This window comes from Trichomycterus rosablanca, chromosome 5, assembly GCF_030014385.1.
Source record: "Trichomycterus rosablanca isolate fTriRos1 chromosome 5, fTriRos1.hap1, whole genome shotgun sequence".
NCBI classification, from domain to species: Eukaryota; Metazoa; Chordata; class Actinopteri; order Siluriformes; family Trichomycteridae; genus Trichomycterus; species Trichomycterus rosablanca.
In genome coordinates this window covers 34,894,152-34,911,950 of record NC_085992.1, presented here as the reverse complement: position 1 = coordinate 34,911,950, position 17,799 = coordinate 34,894,152, and the positions used below count along the sequence as shown (strand labels likewise).

The 17,799-nt window shown below is 39.6% G+C and overlaps 1 protein-coding gene and 1 long non-coding RNA gene across 2 annotated transcripts; both read left to right on the top strand.

Annotated features, from left to right (window-relative positions):
- Window positions 1-11,163: 11,163 nt before the first annotated feature.
- Window positions 11,164-13,483, top strand: LOC134314493 (uncharacterized). The gene is made up of 6 exons (XR_010012394.1): window positions 11,164-11,433; window positions 11,850-11,931; window positions 12,030-12,099; window positions 12,283-12,336; window positions 12,507-12,619; window positions 12,963-13,483. It is a non-coding gene; the product is annotated as an uncharacterized LOC134314493 (long non-coding RNA).
- A 1,988-nt stretch (window positions 13,484-15,471) lies between these two features.
- On the top strand, window positions 15,472-17,064 carry LOC134314492 (mRNA export factor GLE1-like). The gene is made up of 2 exons (XM_062995093.1): window positions 15,472-16,185; window positions 16,970-17,064. The coding sequence occupies exon 1, from the start codon at window positions 15,532-15,534 to the stop codon at window positions 15,976-15,978; it is 447 nt and encodes a 148-aa protein (XP_062851163.1). The 5' UTR covers window positions 15,472-15,531; the 3' UTR covers window positions 15,979-16,185; window positions 16,970-17,064.
- The last annotated feature ends 735 nt before the right edge of the window (window positions 17,065-17,799 follow it).

Here is a 17,799-nt window from a genome sequence, read left to right as displayed (position 1 = left end):
CGCACCCTGGAGAGGATTGTGAAACAAAACCCATTCAAAAATGTGGGGGAGATTCACAAAGAGTGGACTGCAGCTGGAGTCAGTGCTTCAAGAACCACCACGCACAGACATATGCAAGACATGGGTTTCAGCTGTCGCATTCCTTGTGTCAAGCCACTCTTGAACAAGAGACAGCGTCAGAAGCGTCTCGCCTAGGCTAAAGACAAAAAGGCTGCTGAGTGGTCCAAAGTTATGTTCTCTGATGAAAGTAAATGTTGCATTACCTTTGGAAATCAAGGTCCCAGAGTCTGGAGGAAGAGAGGAGAGGCACAGAATCCACGTTGTTTGAGGTCCAGTGTAAAGTTTCCACAGTCAGTGATGGTTTGGAGTGCCATGTCATCTGCTGGTGTTGGTCCACTGTGTTTTCTGAGTTCCAAGGTCAACGCAGCCGTCTACCAGGAAGTTTTAGAGCACTTCATGCTTCCTGCTGCTGACCAACTTTATGGAGATGCAGATTTCATTTTCCAACAGGACTTGGCACCTGCACATAGTGCCAAAGCTACCAGTACCTGGTTTAAGGACCATGGTATCCCTGTTCTTAATTGGCCAGCAAACTCGCCTGACCTTAACCCCATAGAAAATCTATGAGGTATTGTGAAGAGGAAGATGCGATACGCCAGACCCAACAATTCAGAAGAGCTGAAGGCCACTATCAGAGCAACCTGGGCTCTCATAACACCTGAGCAGTGCCACAGACTGATGGACTCCATGCCACGCCGCATTGCTGCAGTAATCCAGGCAAAAGGAGCCCCAACTAAGTATTGAGTGCTGTACATGCTCATACTTTTCATGTTCATACTATTCAGTTGGCCAACATTTCTAAAAATCTTTTTTTTGTATTGGTCTTAAGTAATATTCTAATTTTCTGAGATACTGAATTTGGGGTTTTCATTAGTTGTCAGTTATAATCATCAACATTAAAAGAAATAAACATTTGAAACAATCAGTCTGTGTGTAATGAATGAATATAATATACAAGTTTCACTTTTTGAATGGAATTACTGAAATAAAGCAACTTTTTCATGATATTCTAATTTTATGACCAGCACCTGTACATACACACACACACACACACACACACACACACACACACACACACACACACACACACACACACACACACATATATATATATATATATATATATATATATATATATGTGGGAGGTTTCATGGCTAAATTGGACCAGTCTGGTGGCCAATCTTCATTAATTGCACATTGCACCAGTAAGAGCAGAGTGTGAAGGTTCAATTAGCAGGGTAAGAGCACAGTTTTGCTCAAAATATTGCAATGCACACAACATTATGGGTGACATACCAGAGTTCAAAAGAGGACAAATTGTTGGTGCACGTCTTGCTGGCGCATCTGTGACCAAGACAGCAAGTCTTTGTGATGTATCAAGAGCCACGGTATCCAGGGTAATGTCAGCATACCACCAAGAAGGACAAACCACATCCAACAGGATTAACTGTGGACGCAAGAGGAAGCTGTCTGAAAGGGATGTTCGGGTGCTAACCCGGATTGTATCCAAAAAACATAAAACCACGGCTGCCCAAATCACGGCAGAATTAAATGTGCACCTCAACTCTCCTGTTTCCACCAGAACTGTCCGTCGGGAGCTCCACAGGGTCAATATACACGGCCGGGCTGCTATAGCCAAACCTTTGGTCACTCGTGCCAATGCCAAACGTCGGTTTCAATGGTGCAAGGAGCGCAAATCTTGGGCTGTGGACAATGTGAAACATGTATTGTTCTCTGATGAGTCCACCTTTACTGTTTTCCCCACATCCGGGAGAGTTACGGTGTGGAGAAGCCCCAAAGAAGCGTACCACCCAGACTGTTGCATGCCCAGAGTGAAGCATGGGGGTGGATCAGTGATGGTTTGGGCTGCCATATCATGGCATTCCCTTGGCCCAATACTTGTGCTAGATGGGCGCGTCACTGCCAAGGACTACCGAACCATTCTGGAGGACCATGTGCATCCAATGGCGGTGCCGTGTATCAGGATGACAATGCACCAATACACACAGCAAGACTGGTGAAAGATTGGTTTGATGAACATGAAAGTGAAGTTGAACATCTCCCATGGCCTGCACAGTTACCAGATCTAAATATTATTGAGCCACTTTGGGGTGTTTTGGAGAAGCGAGTCAGGAAACGTTTTCCTCCACCAGCATCACGTAGTGACCTGGCCACTATCCTGCAAGAAGAATCGCTTAAAATCCCTCTGACCACTGTGCAGGACTTGTATATGTCATTTCCAAGACGAATTGACGCTGTATTGGCCGCAAAAGGAGGCCCTACACCATACTAATAAATTATTGTGGTCTAAAACCAGGTGTTTCAGTTATTTTGTCCAACCCCTGTATATATATATATATATATATATATATACAGTGTATCACAAAAGTGAGTACACCCCTCACATTTCTGCAGATATTTAAGTATATCTTTTCATGGGACAACACTGACAAAATGACACTTTGACACAATGAAAAGTAGTCTGTGTGCAGCTTATATAACAGTGTAAATTTATTCTTCCCTCAAAATAACTCGATATACAGCCATTAATGTCTAAACCACCGGCAACAAAAGTGAGTACACCCCTAAGAGACTACACCCCTAAATGTCCAAATTGAGCACTGCTTGTCATTTTCCCTCCAAAATGTCATGTGATTTGTTAGTGTTACTAGGTCTCAGGTGTGCAGGTGTGTTCAATTTAGTAGTACAGCTCTCACACTCTCTCATACTGGTCACTGAAAGTTCCAACATGGCACCTCATGGCAAAGAACTCTCTGAGGATCTTAAAAGACGAATTGTTGCGCTACATGAAGATGGCCAAGGCTACAAGAAGATTGCCAACACCCTGAAACTGAGCTGCAGCACAGTGGCCAAGATCATCCAGCGTTTTAAAAGAGCAGGGTCCACTCAGAACAGAACTCGCGTTGGTCGTCCAAAGAAGCTGAGTGCACGTGCTCAGCGTCACATCCAACTGCTGTCTTTGAAAGATAGGCGCAGGAGTGCTGTCAGCATTGCTGCAGAGATTGAAAAGGTGGGGGGTCAGCCTGTCAGTGCTCGGACCATACGCCGCACACTACATCAAATTGGTCTGCATGGCTGTCACCCCAGAAGGAAGCCTCTTCTGAAGTCTCAACACAAGAAAGCCCGCAAACAGTTTGCTGAAGACATGTCAACAAAGGACATGGATTACTGGAACCATGTCCTATGGTCTGATGAGACCAAGATTAATTTGTTTGGTTCAGATGGTCTCAAGCATGTGTGGCGGCAATCAGGTGAGGAGTACAAAGATAAGTGTGTCATGCCTACAGTCAAGCATGGTGGTGGGAATGCCATGGTCTGGGGCTGCATGAGTGCAGCAGGTGTTGGGGAGTTACATTTCATTGAGGGACACATGAACTCCAATATGTACTGTGAAATACTGAAGCAGAGCATGATCCCGTCCCTCCGGAAACTGGGTCGCAGGGCAGTGTTCCAGCATGATAATGACCCCAAACACACCTCTAAGACGACCACTGCTTTATTGAAGAGGCTGAGGGTAAAGGTGATGGACTGGCCAAGCATGTCTCCAGACCTAAACCCAATAGAACATCTTTGGGGCATCCTCAAGCGGAAGGTGGAGGAGCGCAAAGTCTCGAATATCCGCCAGCTCCGTGATGTCGTCATGGAGGAGTGGAAAAGCATTCCAGTGGCAACCTGTGAAGCTCTGGTAAACTCCATGCCCAGGAGAGTTAAGGCAGTTCTAAGAAATAATGGTGGCCACACAAAATATTGACACTTCAGGAACTTTCACTAAGGGGTGTACTCACTTTTGTTGCCGGTGGTTTAGACATTAATGGCTGTATATTGAGTTATTTTGAGGGAAGAATAAATTTACACTGTTATATAAGCTGCACACAGACTACTTTTCATTGTGTCAAAGTGTCATTTTGTCAGTGTTGTCCCATGAAAAGATATACTTAAATATCTGCAGAAATGTGAGGGGTGTACTCACTTTTGTGATACACTGTATATATACAGTATATACAACCCCTGGCAAAAATTATGGAATCACCACTCTTGGAAGATGTTCTGTCAATTGTTTAATTTTGTAGAAAAAAAATAAATCACAGACATGCCACAAAACTATCATTTTTCAAAATGTCAACCTTCTGGCATTAAGAAACAATAAAAAAAAGAAACAAATATAATAGTTGTGGTCAGTCACAATTGCTTTTTTTAGATCAAGTAGAGGAAAAAAATATGGAATCACTCAAATCTGAGGAAAAAATTATGGAATCACTCTGTAATTTGCAGTTTAAAAACAAAACATCTGCAGCAGATTAGATTTGCTAATTATTCTTCAGTTTAAAAAGAGTGCTTACACCTCGGAGAGCTGTTGCACAAAGCAGATTGTCATGAATCATGGTTCCAACACAAGATATGTCAGTTGAAACAAATGACAGGATTATAAAACTCCTTCAAGAAGATAAATCATTGTGGAATGTCGTAAAAGATGTTGGTTGTTCCCAGTAAGCTGTGTTTAAAATCTGGACCAAGTACAAACAAAATGGGAAGGTTGTAAAAGGGAAGCACTGGTAGACCAAGTAAGACATCAAAGCATCAAGATAGAAAACTTAAAGCAATATGTCTTGAAAACAGAAAATGCACAACAAAACAAATGAGAAACAAGTGGCCGGAAAGTGGAGTCAATGTCTGTGACTGAACTGTAAGAAATCACCTAAAAGAAATGGGATTTACATACAGAAAAGCCAAACAAAAGCCATCATTAACACCTAAAAAGAAAAGAACAAGGTTAAAGTAGGCTAAAGAAAAGCAATCGTGGACTGTGGGTGACTGGATAAAAGTGATCTTCAGTGATGAATCGCGAATCTGCATTGGGCAAGGTGATGATGCTGGAACTTTTGTTTGGTGTCTGTCCAATGAAATTTATGAAGATAACTGCCTAAAGAAAACATGTTAATTTCCACAGTTGTTGATGATATGGGCCTGCATGTCGGGTAAAGGCACAGGGGAGATGGTCTTCAATAAATGCCAAAGTCCACATTGAAATTTTGGACGCTTTTCTTATTCCATCAGTTGAAAGGATGTTTGGTGATGATGACTTCATTTTTCAAGATGATAATGCATCTTGCCATAGGGCAAAGGACGTGAAAACTTTCCTTCAAGAAAACATATAATGTCAATGGCATGGCCTGCAAATAGTCCGGATCTCAATCCATTTGGAAATCTCTGGTGGAAATTGAAGAAAATGGTCAATGACAAGGTTCCAACCTGCAAAGCTGATCTGGCAACAGCAAGAGACAGTTGAAGGCAGATTGATGAGGAATACTGTTTGTCATTAGTTAACTCCATGCCTCAGAGAGTTTAAACCATTATAAAAGCCAGAGGTGGTGCAACAAAGTAATAATGGTGCAGTGTTTTCTAATGATTCCATAATTTTTTCCTCAGATTTGAGTGATTCCATATTTTTTTCCTCTACTTGATCTAAAAAAAAGCAATTGTGACTGACCACAACTATTATATTTGTTTCTTTTTTTATTGTTTCTTAATGCCAGAGGGTTGACAGTTTGAGAAATGATAGTTTTGTGGCATGTCTGTGATTAATTTTTTTTCTACAAAATTAAACAATTGAAAGAACATCTTCCAAGAGTGGTGATTCCATAATTTTTGCCAGGGGTTGTATATATATATATATATATATATCAGGGGCGGCTCGTTCCTTAGGGCGATCGGGCGACGCACCACCAAAGGGCGAAAGGGAAGAAATTTTTCTATCACAGCTGTGACTGTTCTGGAGTCTGTCTTGCCTCTGAATATCGTAGTCCAATCAGCGCCGCCCCTTTTGGGGCGACTTCAGTCTGACTGAAAATCGCCCCAGATTGCTCTCATAGACTCTCATGTTAAGGCTCTTTTTTTTTTTTTCGAACTGCAGGCACTGCAATACATTCTGAATGGGTTCCGGGAGGGCTCGCACTTACGTGCTTGCATCACAGGTAACCTGGTGTCGTGATCTCGTCACCATGACTACCATTACCTCAGTTCGGAGCAACTCCATCGTGTAATCAGGATAAATTAGCAACTTAAGAATTAGGGCCACCCAGACCAAATTTAAACGTCAAGTATCTACAAAAGTAAGTAATGTATTTTTTTAATTGTGAATTGTGATTGCACTTATTGTATCTCCCCAATTGTTTAATTGTACTTCTTTATTCATTGCACATCAGCCCCGATGCCAGTCTTTATTCTGGATCTGCTGCACCTAAAATAAAATGCTATCTGATGAAGACTGAATTAAATTGTTAGTGTGAAGGCTTTACTTCATTTTATGATTAATGGTAAAGCTGGTCTCTCTCCATGTTTAAAGTTATTTGTGAGGGCAAACTGACAGATAACTTAATATGTTAATTATATAAGCTTTAATTTACCCATTGAACAGGTCACCTTGGCCATCATCGCAACAATTACAGTACAGTACTGTGACAGTATACAATCGAAGCAATTAAGGGTTAAGGGCCTTGCTCAAGGCCCAACAGTGGCAACCTAGCACTGGTGAGGCTTGAACCGGCAACCTTCCAATACCTTAACCACTAGGCTACAGCTGTCACTACATTAACTCAAGTTTCTTCAAAGTACTTTAGTTTCCTCCCACCTCCAAAGAACCAAGGTGGACCTGCTGCTCTAAACTGCCATTATGATTGAGAGAGTGAATGTGTGTGATGCCTTGAACTGGCATGATAATAATAATAAAAAAAGTGGGTCCATCTGTGTAACACTTTTTGTGAGCTAGGAGTAGAGTTTTTAATAATTCATGGTACTAAACAAAAACATGCTTTTTCTTAAATGTTTGGCATTTAGCAGATTTATTTATTTTTTTAAATAAAAATAACAACTGTGACCAAACACAGTTTAAGCGAATTCAGGTGACAGGCCTTGCTCAAGTGCCCAACAATGGCAACCTGATAGTGGTGGGACTTAAACAGGCAACCTGCTATTTACTAGTTGAGTAGTGTACCAGCTGAGCTTCAAATGCCACCATGATGTTATTTTTGCTTATTTGTATTAATTTATGTTCACTTTGTTTGGTAAGGTACTTAGGTATAGTGTGGGGCATTTGGCATTATAAACAACCACTAAATGTGAAATCACAGATTAAAAACATATCGAACCATATTGTGCAGTGGTAAAGAGGCATTATTTTGTTCTGTGGCCTACTCCTGAAACAGGGATACATTATCATTCAGTAGTGGTCAACTACTTAAGCTTAGCTTTTTGTGAACATTTGTGAGACAACTGGTCCATCTAGTGGATCATCACACTGGTGAAATGTTAAACTGTGTTACACTGTGGAATCAATGAAAAGTACCTCATGTTACATTTACTATTACAGAACTTCAAACACCAACACATTATAGGACTTAACGCCACCACAAACTAGTGAAAAGGTGATCATTAAAATTTTTATTAGGGTCCCAAGACATATACGTATACAATATTATATAAGTGTATTTAAACTTTTGACTTTAACTGTAAGCATACATTTAAACAACCTGCTTTAAATGATGACTATAATGATTATAGACCATAATGTTGTAATGATTTGGAAACTTTTAAAATGTATTGCTTCTGATATCATGTTATAAGGCCTCATAAGACTTGGCACAAACAGCTTACTGATAACAAACTGCAGATGTGTGTGTGTGTGTGTGTGTGTCAAAGTGAAACATAATCTGGTCTATGCAACAGTATAAGATGGGAAGGTAGTGGATATGTTTACAGCATTAAAAAAACCCTTTAATTAAAAATGATTGTTTTGCATAAAAGCACGGTTGTCACAGTTGGTGGCACCCCTTGATTTTTTTAATGTACAAAATGTATCTAATGCGCTTAGGTGGCACAGTGTTCTGTTATGCCCTGTGATGCATTGGCACCCTGTCCAGGGTATTTGTGCCATGAGCCCAGTGTTTACAGGCACTGGACCTACCATGACCCTGACCAGGATAAAGATTCAAATATAAAATAAAATAAAATTACCACGGTGTGAGCTCCTCTTTGGTATTAAGACATTTCTAAGTCAATAATTTTCTGTCTCACTGGAGAATTATTATAAGGTACTCAAAGGCCAAGTTCCCTAATAAATCAAGAAATGGTTATAAGAATGGCCACATGCCTGAGTTGTAATAAACCTTGCTATATACTTCAATGTAGCTGAATTAAAATGATACCACAAAGATATGGATTAAAGAATGGATCAAAATTTCTCTACGATGTAAAAGACTAATAACAATTTATTGCAAACATTTGATTGCAGTTGTTACTGTGAAGGGTGGAACAGGTACAGGTTATTATGTTTAGGGGGCAATTACTTTTCCACATGGGTGATAAAGCTTTATCTTTATATCTTTATCTTTAGTAAATAGTATGATCATTTAAAAACTACATTTTGTTTACTCATTTGGTCTTTAATTAAAATCAGTTGGAAGATCTAAAACATTTAAATGTATCACATTAACAAAAAATAGAAAAAAAATAGGGCATTCACTAGCTGCATCGAAACTTTGACTGGAAACATAAAATGGAAAGTTGTTCAGAAAATAGCCTCATCCACTATGTTAGGATCTGTGATGTTTTGGAAATTGGATATTTCTGGATATTTGGATATTGTTTTTTTCTCCAGAGACCCTGGGTAAGTTGTCAGGATATATAGACTTTATTACGGTGGCCGAGAAGTGCAAAACAAATTTACATTTCAGAAAACAAAATTACAAAAAAACAAAAACTAATTTACAACGAAAGCAAAAACAAATTTACAAGTGTTTGGGTACCCAGTGTTTGTAATTTTGTTTTCTAAAATGTAAATTTGTTTTGCACTTCTCGGCCGCACATTTCTGACGGAAAAGGTAGGGACAATAAACCGGAAGTGCGTGTTGCTTACCTGCTGTCAATCAAACTGTTTCTCAGCGGTAAAGTAAACGGAGTTTGTGATGGTGACGATAAACAAGGTTTTGTCCAGTTTGTGGAAATCATTTTATCCAGTTGACCCGCTATTGTTTTTCTTGTGGAAAGTTATTAGATTGTGCAGACGGTTAGACGTGGCGTGTGCATCTCTATTTACCGTCCGCTCTTCTAAACATCTAAGGAATTCCCACAAGGAAAACAAAAGCGAAATAATGAAAATCATTAACACAAAATGGACAAAACATTGTTTATTAGGGACGGAACATTTGATCCCGAGGCTTTAAAGCTTGTTTCACTTTTGTAACAGTGGACTCAGTGTATCGAAGCTTATATTAGAGCAGCATGTGCGGGACTGATGAAGCTTTGGTGCTGTGTTTTATCTCACTCACTATATAAGAGACAATCAAACCAGGGTTTCCCACCGTCCTGTAAAATACACAATCCTTCTATATCTGGAGACTAAACGCCGCGTTCAGTATTGAACTGATACAGGACGCTTTGTTCCGTATTTTTATCAATGGGAGACTGTGGGAATTATATTAAGTAGTATTCACTTTTATTCTTAGTAACGGTGTGTGTGCGCTGGTTATAGCAGCATAACCTGTTTAATACACTTCTGTATGAGTAGCGCAGTGGGCAGAGTGCGTTTGTTTTGCCTAAAATATGGTTCTGACTTATTATTATAAAGAATAAAAATAATAAATGTTAAACACCATAAATAAAACCTTTGTTCTCATGACTGTGTAAGGTGCCCCCCCCCCCCTCTCTTATATAGTGAGTGAGATAAAACACAGCACCAAAGCTTCATCAGTCCTGCACATGCTGCTGCTCTAATATAAGCTCCGATACACTGAGTCCACTGTTACAAAAGTGAAACAAGCTTTAAAGCCTCGGTATCAAATGTTCCGTCTCTAATAAACAATGTTTTGTCCATTTTGTGTTAATGATTTTCATTATTTCGCTTTTGTTGTTCTTGTGGGAATTCCTTAGATGTTTAGAAGAGCGGACGGTAAATAGAGATGCACACGCCACGTCTAACCGTCTGCACAAACAATCTAATAACTTTCCACAAGAAAAACAATAGCGGGTCAACTGGATAAAATGATTTCCACAAACTAGACAAAACCTTGTTTATCGTCACCATCACAAACTCCGTTCACTTTACCGCTGACAAACAGTTTGATTGACAGCTGGTAAGCAACACGCACTTCCAGTTTATTGTCCCTACCTTCCCAGGAAAAAATGTACTGTGAAGTTTTACAGTAAAACTGTTAAGTTTACAGTTAAACCATAAAAGTTCATAGTTCTACTGTCATTTTTACAGTTTCACCATGAGTACAACTGTGAACTCTCATGTTACCATGAAGTTCATGGTAACCATTTTAGTGTTTAATAATAGTAACTGTGAAGTTTACAGTTCAACTGTTAAGTTTACAGTTAAACCATAAAAGTTCATACTTCTACTGTCATTTTTACAGTTTCACCATGAGTACAACTGTGAACTCTCATGTTACCATGAAGTTCATGGTAACCATTTTAGTGTTTAATAATAGTAACTGTGAAGTTTACAGTTCAACTGTTAAGTTTACAGTTGAACCATTATAGTTCATACTTCTACTGTCATTTTTACAGTTTGACCATGAGTACAACTGTGAACTCTCATGTTACCATGAAGTTCATGGCCACCTCTTCCGGTGTTTAATAATATTGACTGTGAAGTTTGCAGTTCAATTGTAAACATGATATTGTTGAATTGTGAAATTCAGTCAACTTACAGTTTACAGTTCAACTAAGAATAGTTCAGTCACCTCTTCTAATGTTTGATGTTTACAGTAATTTACAGTTTAACTATGAAAAAGACATTATTTACATCTAAAAAATTAGATGATTAACAATACTCCAATAAAAAAAGAATACAGCACAGATTTACCTATTTATAATATTACAAAAATACAAATAACCTCATGCAGACAGGACGAATATTACATTACATCAATATTACATCAGACAGATGACTTTATAGCGCCATTTATTATGCTTGTTCTGCACAAAGCTCTCTTCTACAGACATGATGTCAGTCTGGACATCTGGGCATGCGCACATGCGCACTTGATTTGAGACCGTTATCTCAACCCAGCGTCTCGAGCTTTGCGTCAGGTGAACCGCGCGAAATACAAATTTAGTGTCAGTTTTAGTGATTTAATTTTCACAAACGAGTCTGTTAAAGTACGCTCTGTGTATCTGCTTAAAGATAAAGTTCCTGCTACATGTGTTATTGAGTCAGAGCTTATTAAAGGACAAGAATCTGACGACGGTAATCTCGTCAACGGCTAAACTGTTATCTGGAAAGTGAGAAATGGATAAAAAGACGTTGGTGAAGCGGCGCGCTGCTAACATGCTAAACCCTGAAGTTCGATGGTAAGTCATTAACTTAAACAGTTTATAATAATACACAGTAATATATTTACTCTGCCTGAAATGTTATTAAAAATAAGTGCCCATTTTAGAAAGCCGAAAATAACACAGGTCTCAGGATTATATGTCTTCAGATTAGTTACTTGGGACGTTAGCTAAACCATTAGCATAAACAGTCTGTTATCTGACGTTAGTTGATTGTGTGCTTTTTAAATGTTTAGTAATGTCTTATTTATACACATATCTCTACATTAATTAAATGTGGACGTTAACCTTGTTGCTCTTAAAATAGTGGAGGTCCAGCTTTTTCTTTTGAATGATGGGTGAAATGTGTGCTTTAAATTATTGCTGTGAAGCTGGGGCAGTTCATCAAAGTTTATATGATTTATTCAGAAAATGTCTATTAACACACATTTCAGGTTTTTCCTACTCTTATAAGACTTGGGCACCACCTAAGCCCAAGCCCAGTGACCACACCACGTAAGCCCACCAACAACCCAGGTAAAACCCTGCATTTGTACCACTGTGTTTAAGCTATTGTAGCATTCTGTTAACTACATATTTTAAATATGAAATTAAAAACAGTATTTTTATTCCAGGAAAATGGCCACATGTCAAGGAAGGCTGCTGAGGTTGAGAGAGTCTTAGTGTCCAACAGAGAAGACCCGGGTATTGTAGATAACAGTATCTGCCTACATTTACATCAGCACATAAGGACATATTTTCCATATTCTAGTTCATGATAGTAGCAGCAAGTTTGATATTCAGTCCATTGCTTTACTATCACACCCACAGAATGTTACTGTTTTTGTAGCCTCAGATAACTACATATCCTAAATCATTTCATTCTAGGACTATGCTGTAAAGGAGAAAATTACAAGGAGGCCTGGATCTCGGAAACTTGAAGTAAGTGCTAGTTGATACAGTTTTGGTGCTGACAATGTCTATTCATCCATTCATTCATCCATCTTTGTGCCCGCCTGCCCAACTTCTGTTGGGTGTGTTACCACGGGGTAAATGCTAAACCTTGTACTGATCGCTTAGCTGCTGATATAAATTATTTGATTCTTTTTCAGTCTACTAGTGAATCAGATGGGCCATGCCGATTAATCTTAAGGCAGTCAGAGCTGCTAAAATAATGAAATTTAAAAAAAGATCTGTCTGCGTCAGTGCATTAGTGCAGATGAAGGTAAGTCATGTTTTTCAGCAATAAATATTTTTTGCACAATAAGAATTAATTGTAAGATCACAAAGTTTATATATCTCGTCATATATTGAGTACTCAAACAACAGATTATATATAAAAAATAAAATACACGGTACTTTGTCTGTCACTTTAACCTCTGCTTAAGATCAATCAATCTTTTGAACATGTATAAACATATGTTTGCATTTATATATTGATACGCTCACCAAGTATATGCCTTATGATACATCAGATGTAAGGCATTGCTGATCAAGTATATTAGGGCCCCTGTAGCTTAAAGGTGATGGCGGCAAATGTTTGATTATTTATTTATTTTTTTTCAAAGGTGGACAAACATATTTTTCCCATGGAGGAGGTCCAAAAAGTGTACTTCACCAGCAAATTCAATGATGTGGACAAGCTAGGAAAACAAGAGGTGTAATTCATGTCACAATTCTCGCCCCCGCACACACACAAAGACATAGGACACATCCAAGCACCCAATACTGCCATAATTAAATGCATAGTGAATGATTATGAATTAGATTTTTCATTATGTATGTATAGAGTTTATATATATAGATTTATAACACAATACATTATTCAGTTATATAATTGTATATATTACTGTATAATAAAATTATATTATTGTATAATTACCATCGTAAAATAAATTATTAAGTGTAATATAATTGTTATTATATAACAAATACAATCTATTACTATTATTTTCTATGTTACTATTATTATATAACATTTAACATTGCAATATACATTGCCAAGTTGGTAAATGTGTTATCAGTTTACCATTTAGAAGGTATCCTTACCAGTTGTTTTTGTGCGTGTTTGAAATTATACCGTTGCTTAATAAATGGCAAAGAGCCAAAGATACAGTTCTGAGTTGTGAGATCTATACACTGTATTGTATTGTATAATTGATGTCAAAGTACAGTAATTATAGTCAAAGTAAACTGTGAAGTTCAGAGTAAAACTGTTTACCAAGTTTACAGTGGAACTGTTAAACATCACAGTAAAATAATCAATCAGGTTTACAGTTTTACTATGAAATTGTTATAGTAGAACTGTGAAAAAATTTATGGTCAAACTGAAAGTTTACAGTAAAACTGTCAACTAGATTACTATGATATTTCACAGTAGAACCATGAAGTGGCCAAATTACCATCAATTCATAGTAGAACTGTAAAATAATTCAGTTTTACTGTGAAATTGTTTACAGTAGAACTGTGAAATAATTCAGTGTTTTACTGTGAAAGTTCATAGTGGAACTGTCAACTAGATTACTATGAAATTTCACAGTAGAACCATGAAGTGGCCAAATTACCATCAATTCATAGTAGAACTGTAAAATAATTCAGTTTTACTATGAAACTGTTTACAGTAAAACTGTGAAATAATTCATGGTTTTACTGTGAAAGTTCATAGTGGAACTGTCAACTACTAGATTACTATGAAATTTCACAGTAGAACCATGAAGTGGCCAAATTACCATCAAAAATTCATAGTAGAACTGTAAAATATTTCACAGTTTTACTATGAAATTTCACAGTACATTTTTTCCTGGGTTTTCCGTCAGAAATGTGCGGCCGAGAAGTGCAAAACAAATTTACATTTTAGAAAACAAAATTACATATGCCAAAACAAATTTACAAACACTAGGTACCCAAACACTTGTAAATTTGTTTTTGCTTTCGTTGTAAATTTGTTTTTGTTTTTTTGTAATTTTGTTTTCTGAAATGTAAATTTGTTTTGCACTTCTCGGCCACCGTACTTTATAAATGATAAGCATATTTAAAATAAAGGATTGTTAGCCTCTACCAAAAAGCTAAATGTGGGTAAAAGAAAGATTTGGTGGATTATAGATAGAATCATGCCCACCTACTATGTCATTATTGCCGGCAGGGGGCATGGTGGTGCAAATTTACATTTACGTTTTAGGCATTTAGCAGACGCTTTTTATCCAAAGCGACTTACAGTTGTGACAGTATACAATCTAAGCAATTGAGGGTTAAGGGCCTTGCTCAAGGGCCCAACAGCTGCAACCTGGCAGAGGTGAGGCTTGAACCGGCAACCTTCTAATTACTAGTCCAGTACCTTAACCACTAGGCTACAACTACAAATGACTCCTTTCATTAACCAACAGTGTCTGTGCCTCATTTTTTTGGTACACACACACACACATTTATTCAGGGTTTGGTCAATATTTCACTTATTAATTTACTGTTTGTTTTTTTCACCGCTTTATTCTGGTCAGGGTCACAGTGGGTCTGATTCATTAAGCTAAAGGCATGAAATACCCAGAACAGTTCGCCAGGCCAATTTCTAGTAACTCAATTTGGCCTGAGTGGATGTCTTTGGACTTTTAAGAGAAAACCAGAGGACAAGGAGGAGAACCGCAGGGACAAAAATGGAACATGCAAACTACACAGAAAGGCCCTGGTCGCACGGCCAGAAAATCAAACACAGGTCCTTCTTGTCATTGGTAAGTAATATTAACTTTAATTACATTTACTTATAACAGAAATGCTGTGGTGTGTGTATGGGTGTATGTGTGTGTGCAGTGGTGTGAAAAATTAATTGCACCCCATCTAATGATTTCTGTTGTTGCACAGAAAAACACTACTCTCCACAACAAATAACTTATATAAAATATGTTATTTGTGCTCTCAGTGGGGTGTCTACTTACTTTTGGTTATTTAGATATAATCTAGGGCTATCCAAATATTAACTAAATAATAATAATACTAAGTGCAGCAGTGATCATCAGCAGTGCTCTCAGCTACATGCACACATTGTGACATCACAATGATAACATAACCACATTCTAACACTTCTGATCTGAGCTCCTGTAGTAGTGATCACTTTGAGACAACGCACTGAAGCACACAGCAGCAAGAATGAAGTTCTGGCATTTTATTACAATGGCTAGCGAGAACAGGGTGAATCCCAAACCCGAGAAGAAAGAGATGAAGAAAAAATGGTGGCAGAGAAGCAATAAAGCAGAGAAGCAGAAGGAGAAGAAGGAGAATGATGAGATGAAGACCCAGATCCTGGTGGACCAAATACAGGAACTGAATGAGCAGGCAGTTCTAATGGACCAAAAGCAGGACCTAGATGAGCAGGCGGTTCCCATCGACCAAATGAAGAAACAGGAAGAGCAGCTGGTTCTGAAGAACCACAAACAAAAACAAGAGAAGCAAGTGGTTCAGATTAACAAAATGCAGAAACAGAGGGAGCAGGTGGTTCAGGTGGTGGAGATGAAGAAATTGGACAAAGAGGTAGACCTTACACACTGTATGAAGAAAGTCAACAAGCAGGTGGTTGTGAAGATAGAAATGACCTGAAGCAAACACAGAAGGAACATGCAGTTATGATGAACCAGATGCAGAAACGGAAGGAGCAACTGGTTCTGGTGGTGGAGATGAACAAACTAGACAGGCAGGTAGTCACAACAGACTGGAGGAAGAAAGTGAACAAGCAGGTGGTTGTGGAGAATGAGATAAAGAAACTGGAGGAGCAGGCGGTTCTGACGGATGGAATGCAGGAACTGGGTAAGCATTTTTTTCAGGTAGATGGAATGCAGGAATTGGATGAGCAGGTGGTTCAGATAAACAAATTGCAAGAACTGGAGGAGCAGGTGGTTCTAGTTGTCACGGTGGGGCTAAGGACTAGACAAAGACAAGACAAAGGGGGCGGACACACACGCAGAGATGTATGGCAAGATATTTATTAAAGAACTAAACAAGGGAATGACAAGAGTATGGAACATGAACTAGGTACACGGACTGGGAACACGGACTGGGAACACAGACTGGGAACACGGACTGGGAATATAAACTAGGGATACAGACTAAACACAGGTTAGGAACATAGGCTAAACATAAGCTAGGAACATAGGCTAAACACAAGCTAGGAACACTGGCTAAACACAGGCTAGGAACACTGGCTAAACACAGGCTAGGAACACTGGCTAAACACAGGCTAGGAACACTGGCTAAACACAGGCTAGGAACACTGGCTAAACACAGGCTAGGAACACTGGCTAAACACAGGCTAGGAACACTGGCTAAACACAGGCTAGGAACACTGGCTAAACACAGGCTAGGAACACTGGCTAAACACAGGCTAGGAACACTGGCTAAACACAGGCTAGGAACACAAACTAGGAACTGACTACAAACAAATGCAAGAAACATAGAGCAAACCAGAGTCCAAAGAAACCAAAGTAATCACCTGAGGGAGTCCAACACAAACAAGTCAAAAATAACCAAAATAAACCAAAATAACCCCTGCCAGCCTGTTCCTCAGCTCTCCTTTTAAATGCTCCCTGATTAGGATCAGCTGGGGCTGATTGCTCAGGGGGACCAATCAGGAGTCAGTGTGCTCACGGAGAAGAGGGGCATGGCACATATGAGCACACAGAGGCTAGCAGTGTGACAGATGCCCCTCCCAAAGGCACTACACCTGGAGTGCCTTAAACAACAAAAACAAGGAGGTCCCGGTCCCTGCGGGGTAAATTTGAAGTCATTAAATATGTCCTCAGGCAGGCGTGTTAACAATGGTGGGACGCACGCTGCCGACAGAAATCCAGAGGCGCAGTCGGGGAACGCTGTCTCAGAAACAGGAGCTCCATCAGGGGGCGTCATCTCAGGAACAGGAGCGCCATCTGAGGACTCCAACACGGAAGCAGAAGCGCCAACAGGGGGCGCCAACTCAGGAACAGAAGTGCCCACAGAGGACACCCACTCAGGAACAGGAGCGTCGTCGAGGGACGCCCACTCAGGAACAGGAGCGCCCTCGGGGGACTCCAACACGGAAACAGAAGCGTCAACAGGGGGCTCCAACTCAGGAACAGAAGTGCCCACAGAGGACACCAACTCAGGAACAGAAACCAGCTGCGGGGAGCCTGGCGAAGAGGCTTCGGGAGTCAGCTGCGTGGAGCCTGGCGAAGAGGCTTCGGGAGTCAGCTGCGTTGAGCCTGGCGAAGAGGCTTCGGGAGTCAGCTGCGTTGAGCCTGGCGAAGAGGCTTCGGGAGTCAGCTGCGTTGAGCCTGGCGAAGAGGCTTCGGGAGTCAGCTGCGTTGAGCCTGGCGAAGAGGCTTCGGGAGTTAGCTGCGTGGAGCCTGGCAAAGAGGCTTCGGGAGTCAGCTGCGTTGAGCCTGGCGA

Excerpts from the sequence above, each read along its gene's own strand:
- LOC134314492 (XM_062995093.1), top strand. The coding sequence starts at position 15,532 with ATGAAGTTCTGGCATTTTATTACAATGGCTAGCGAGAACAGGGTGAAT.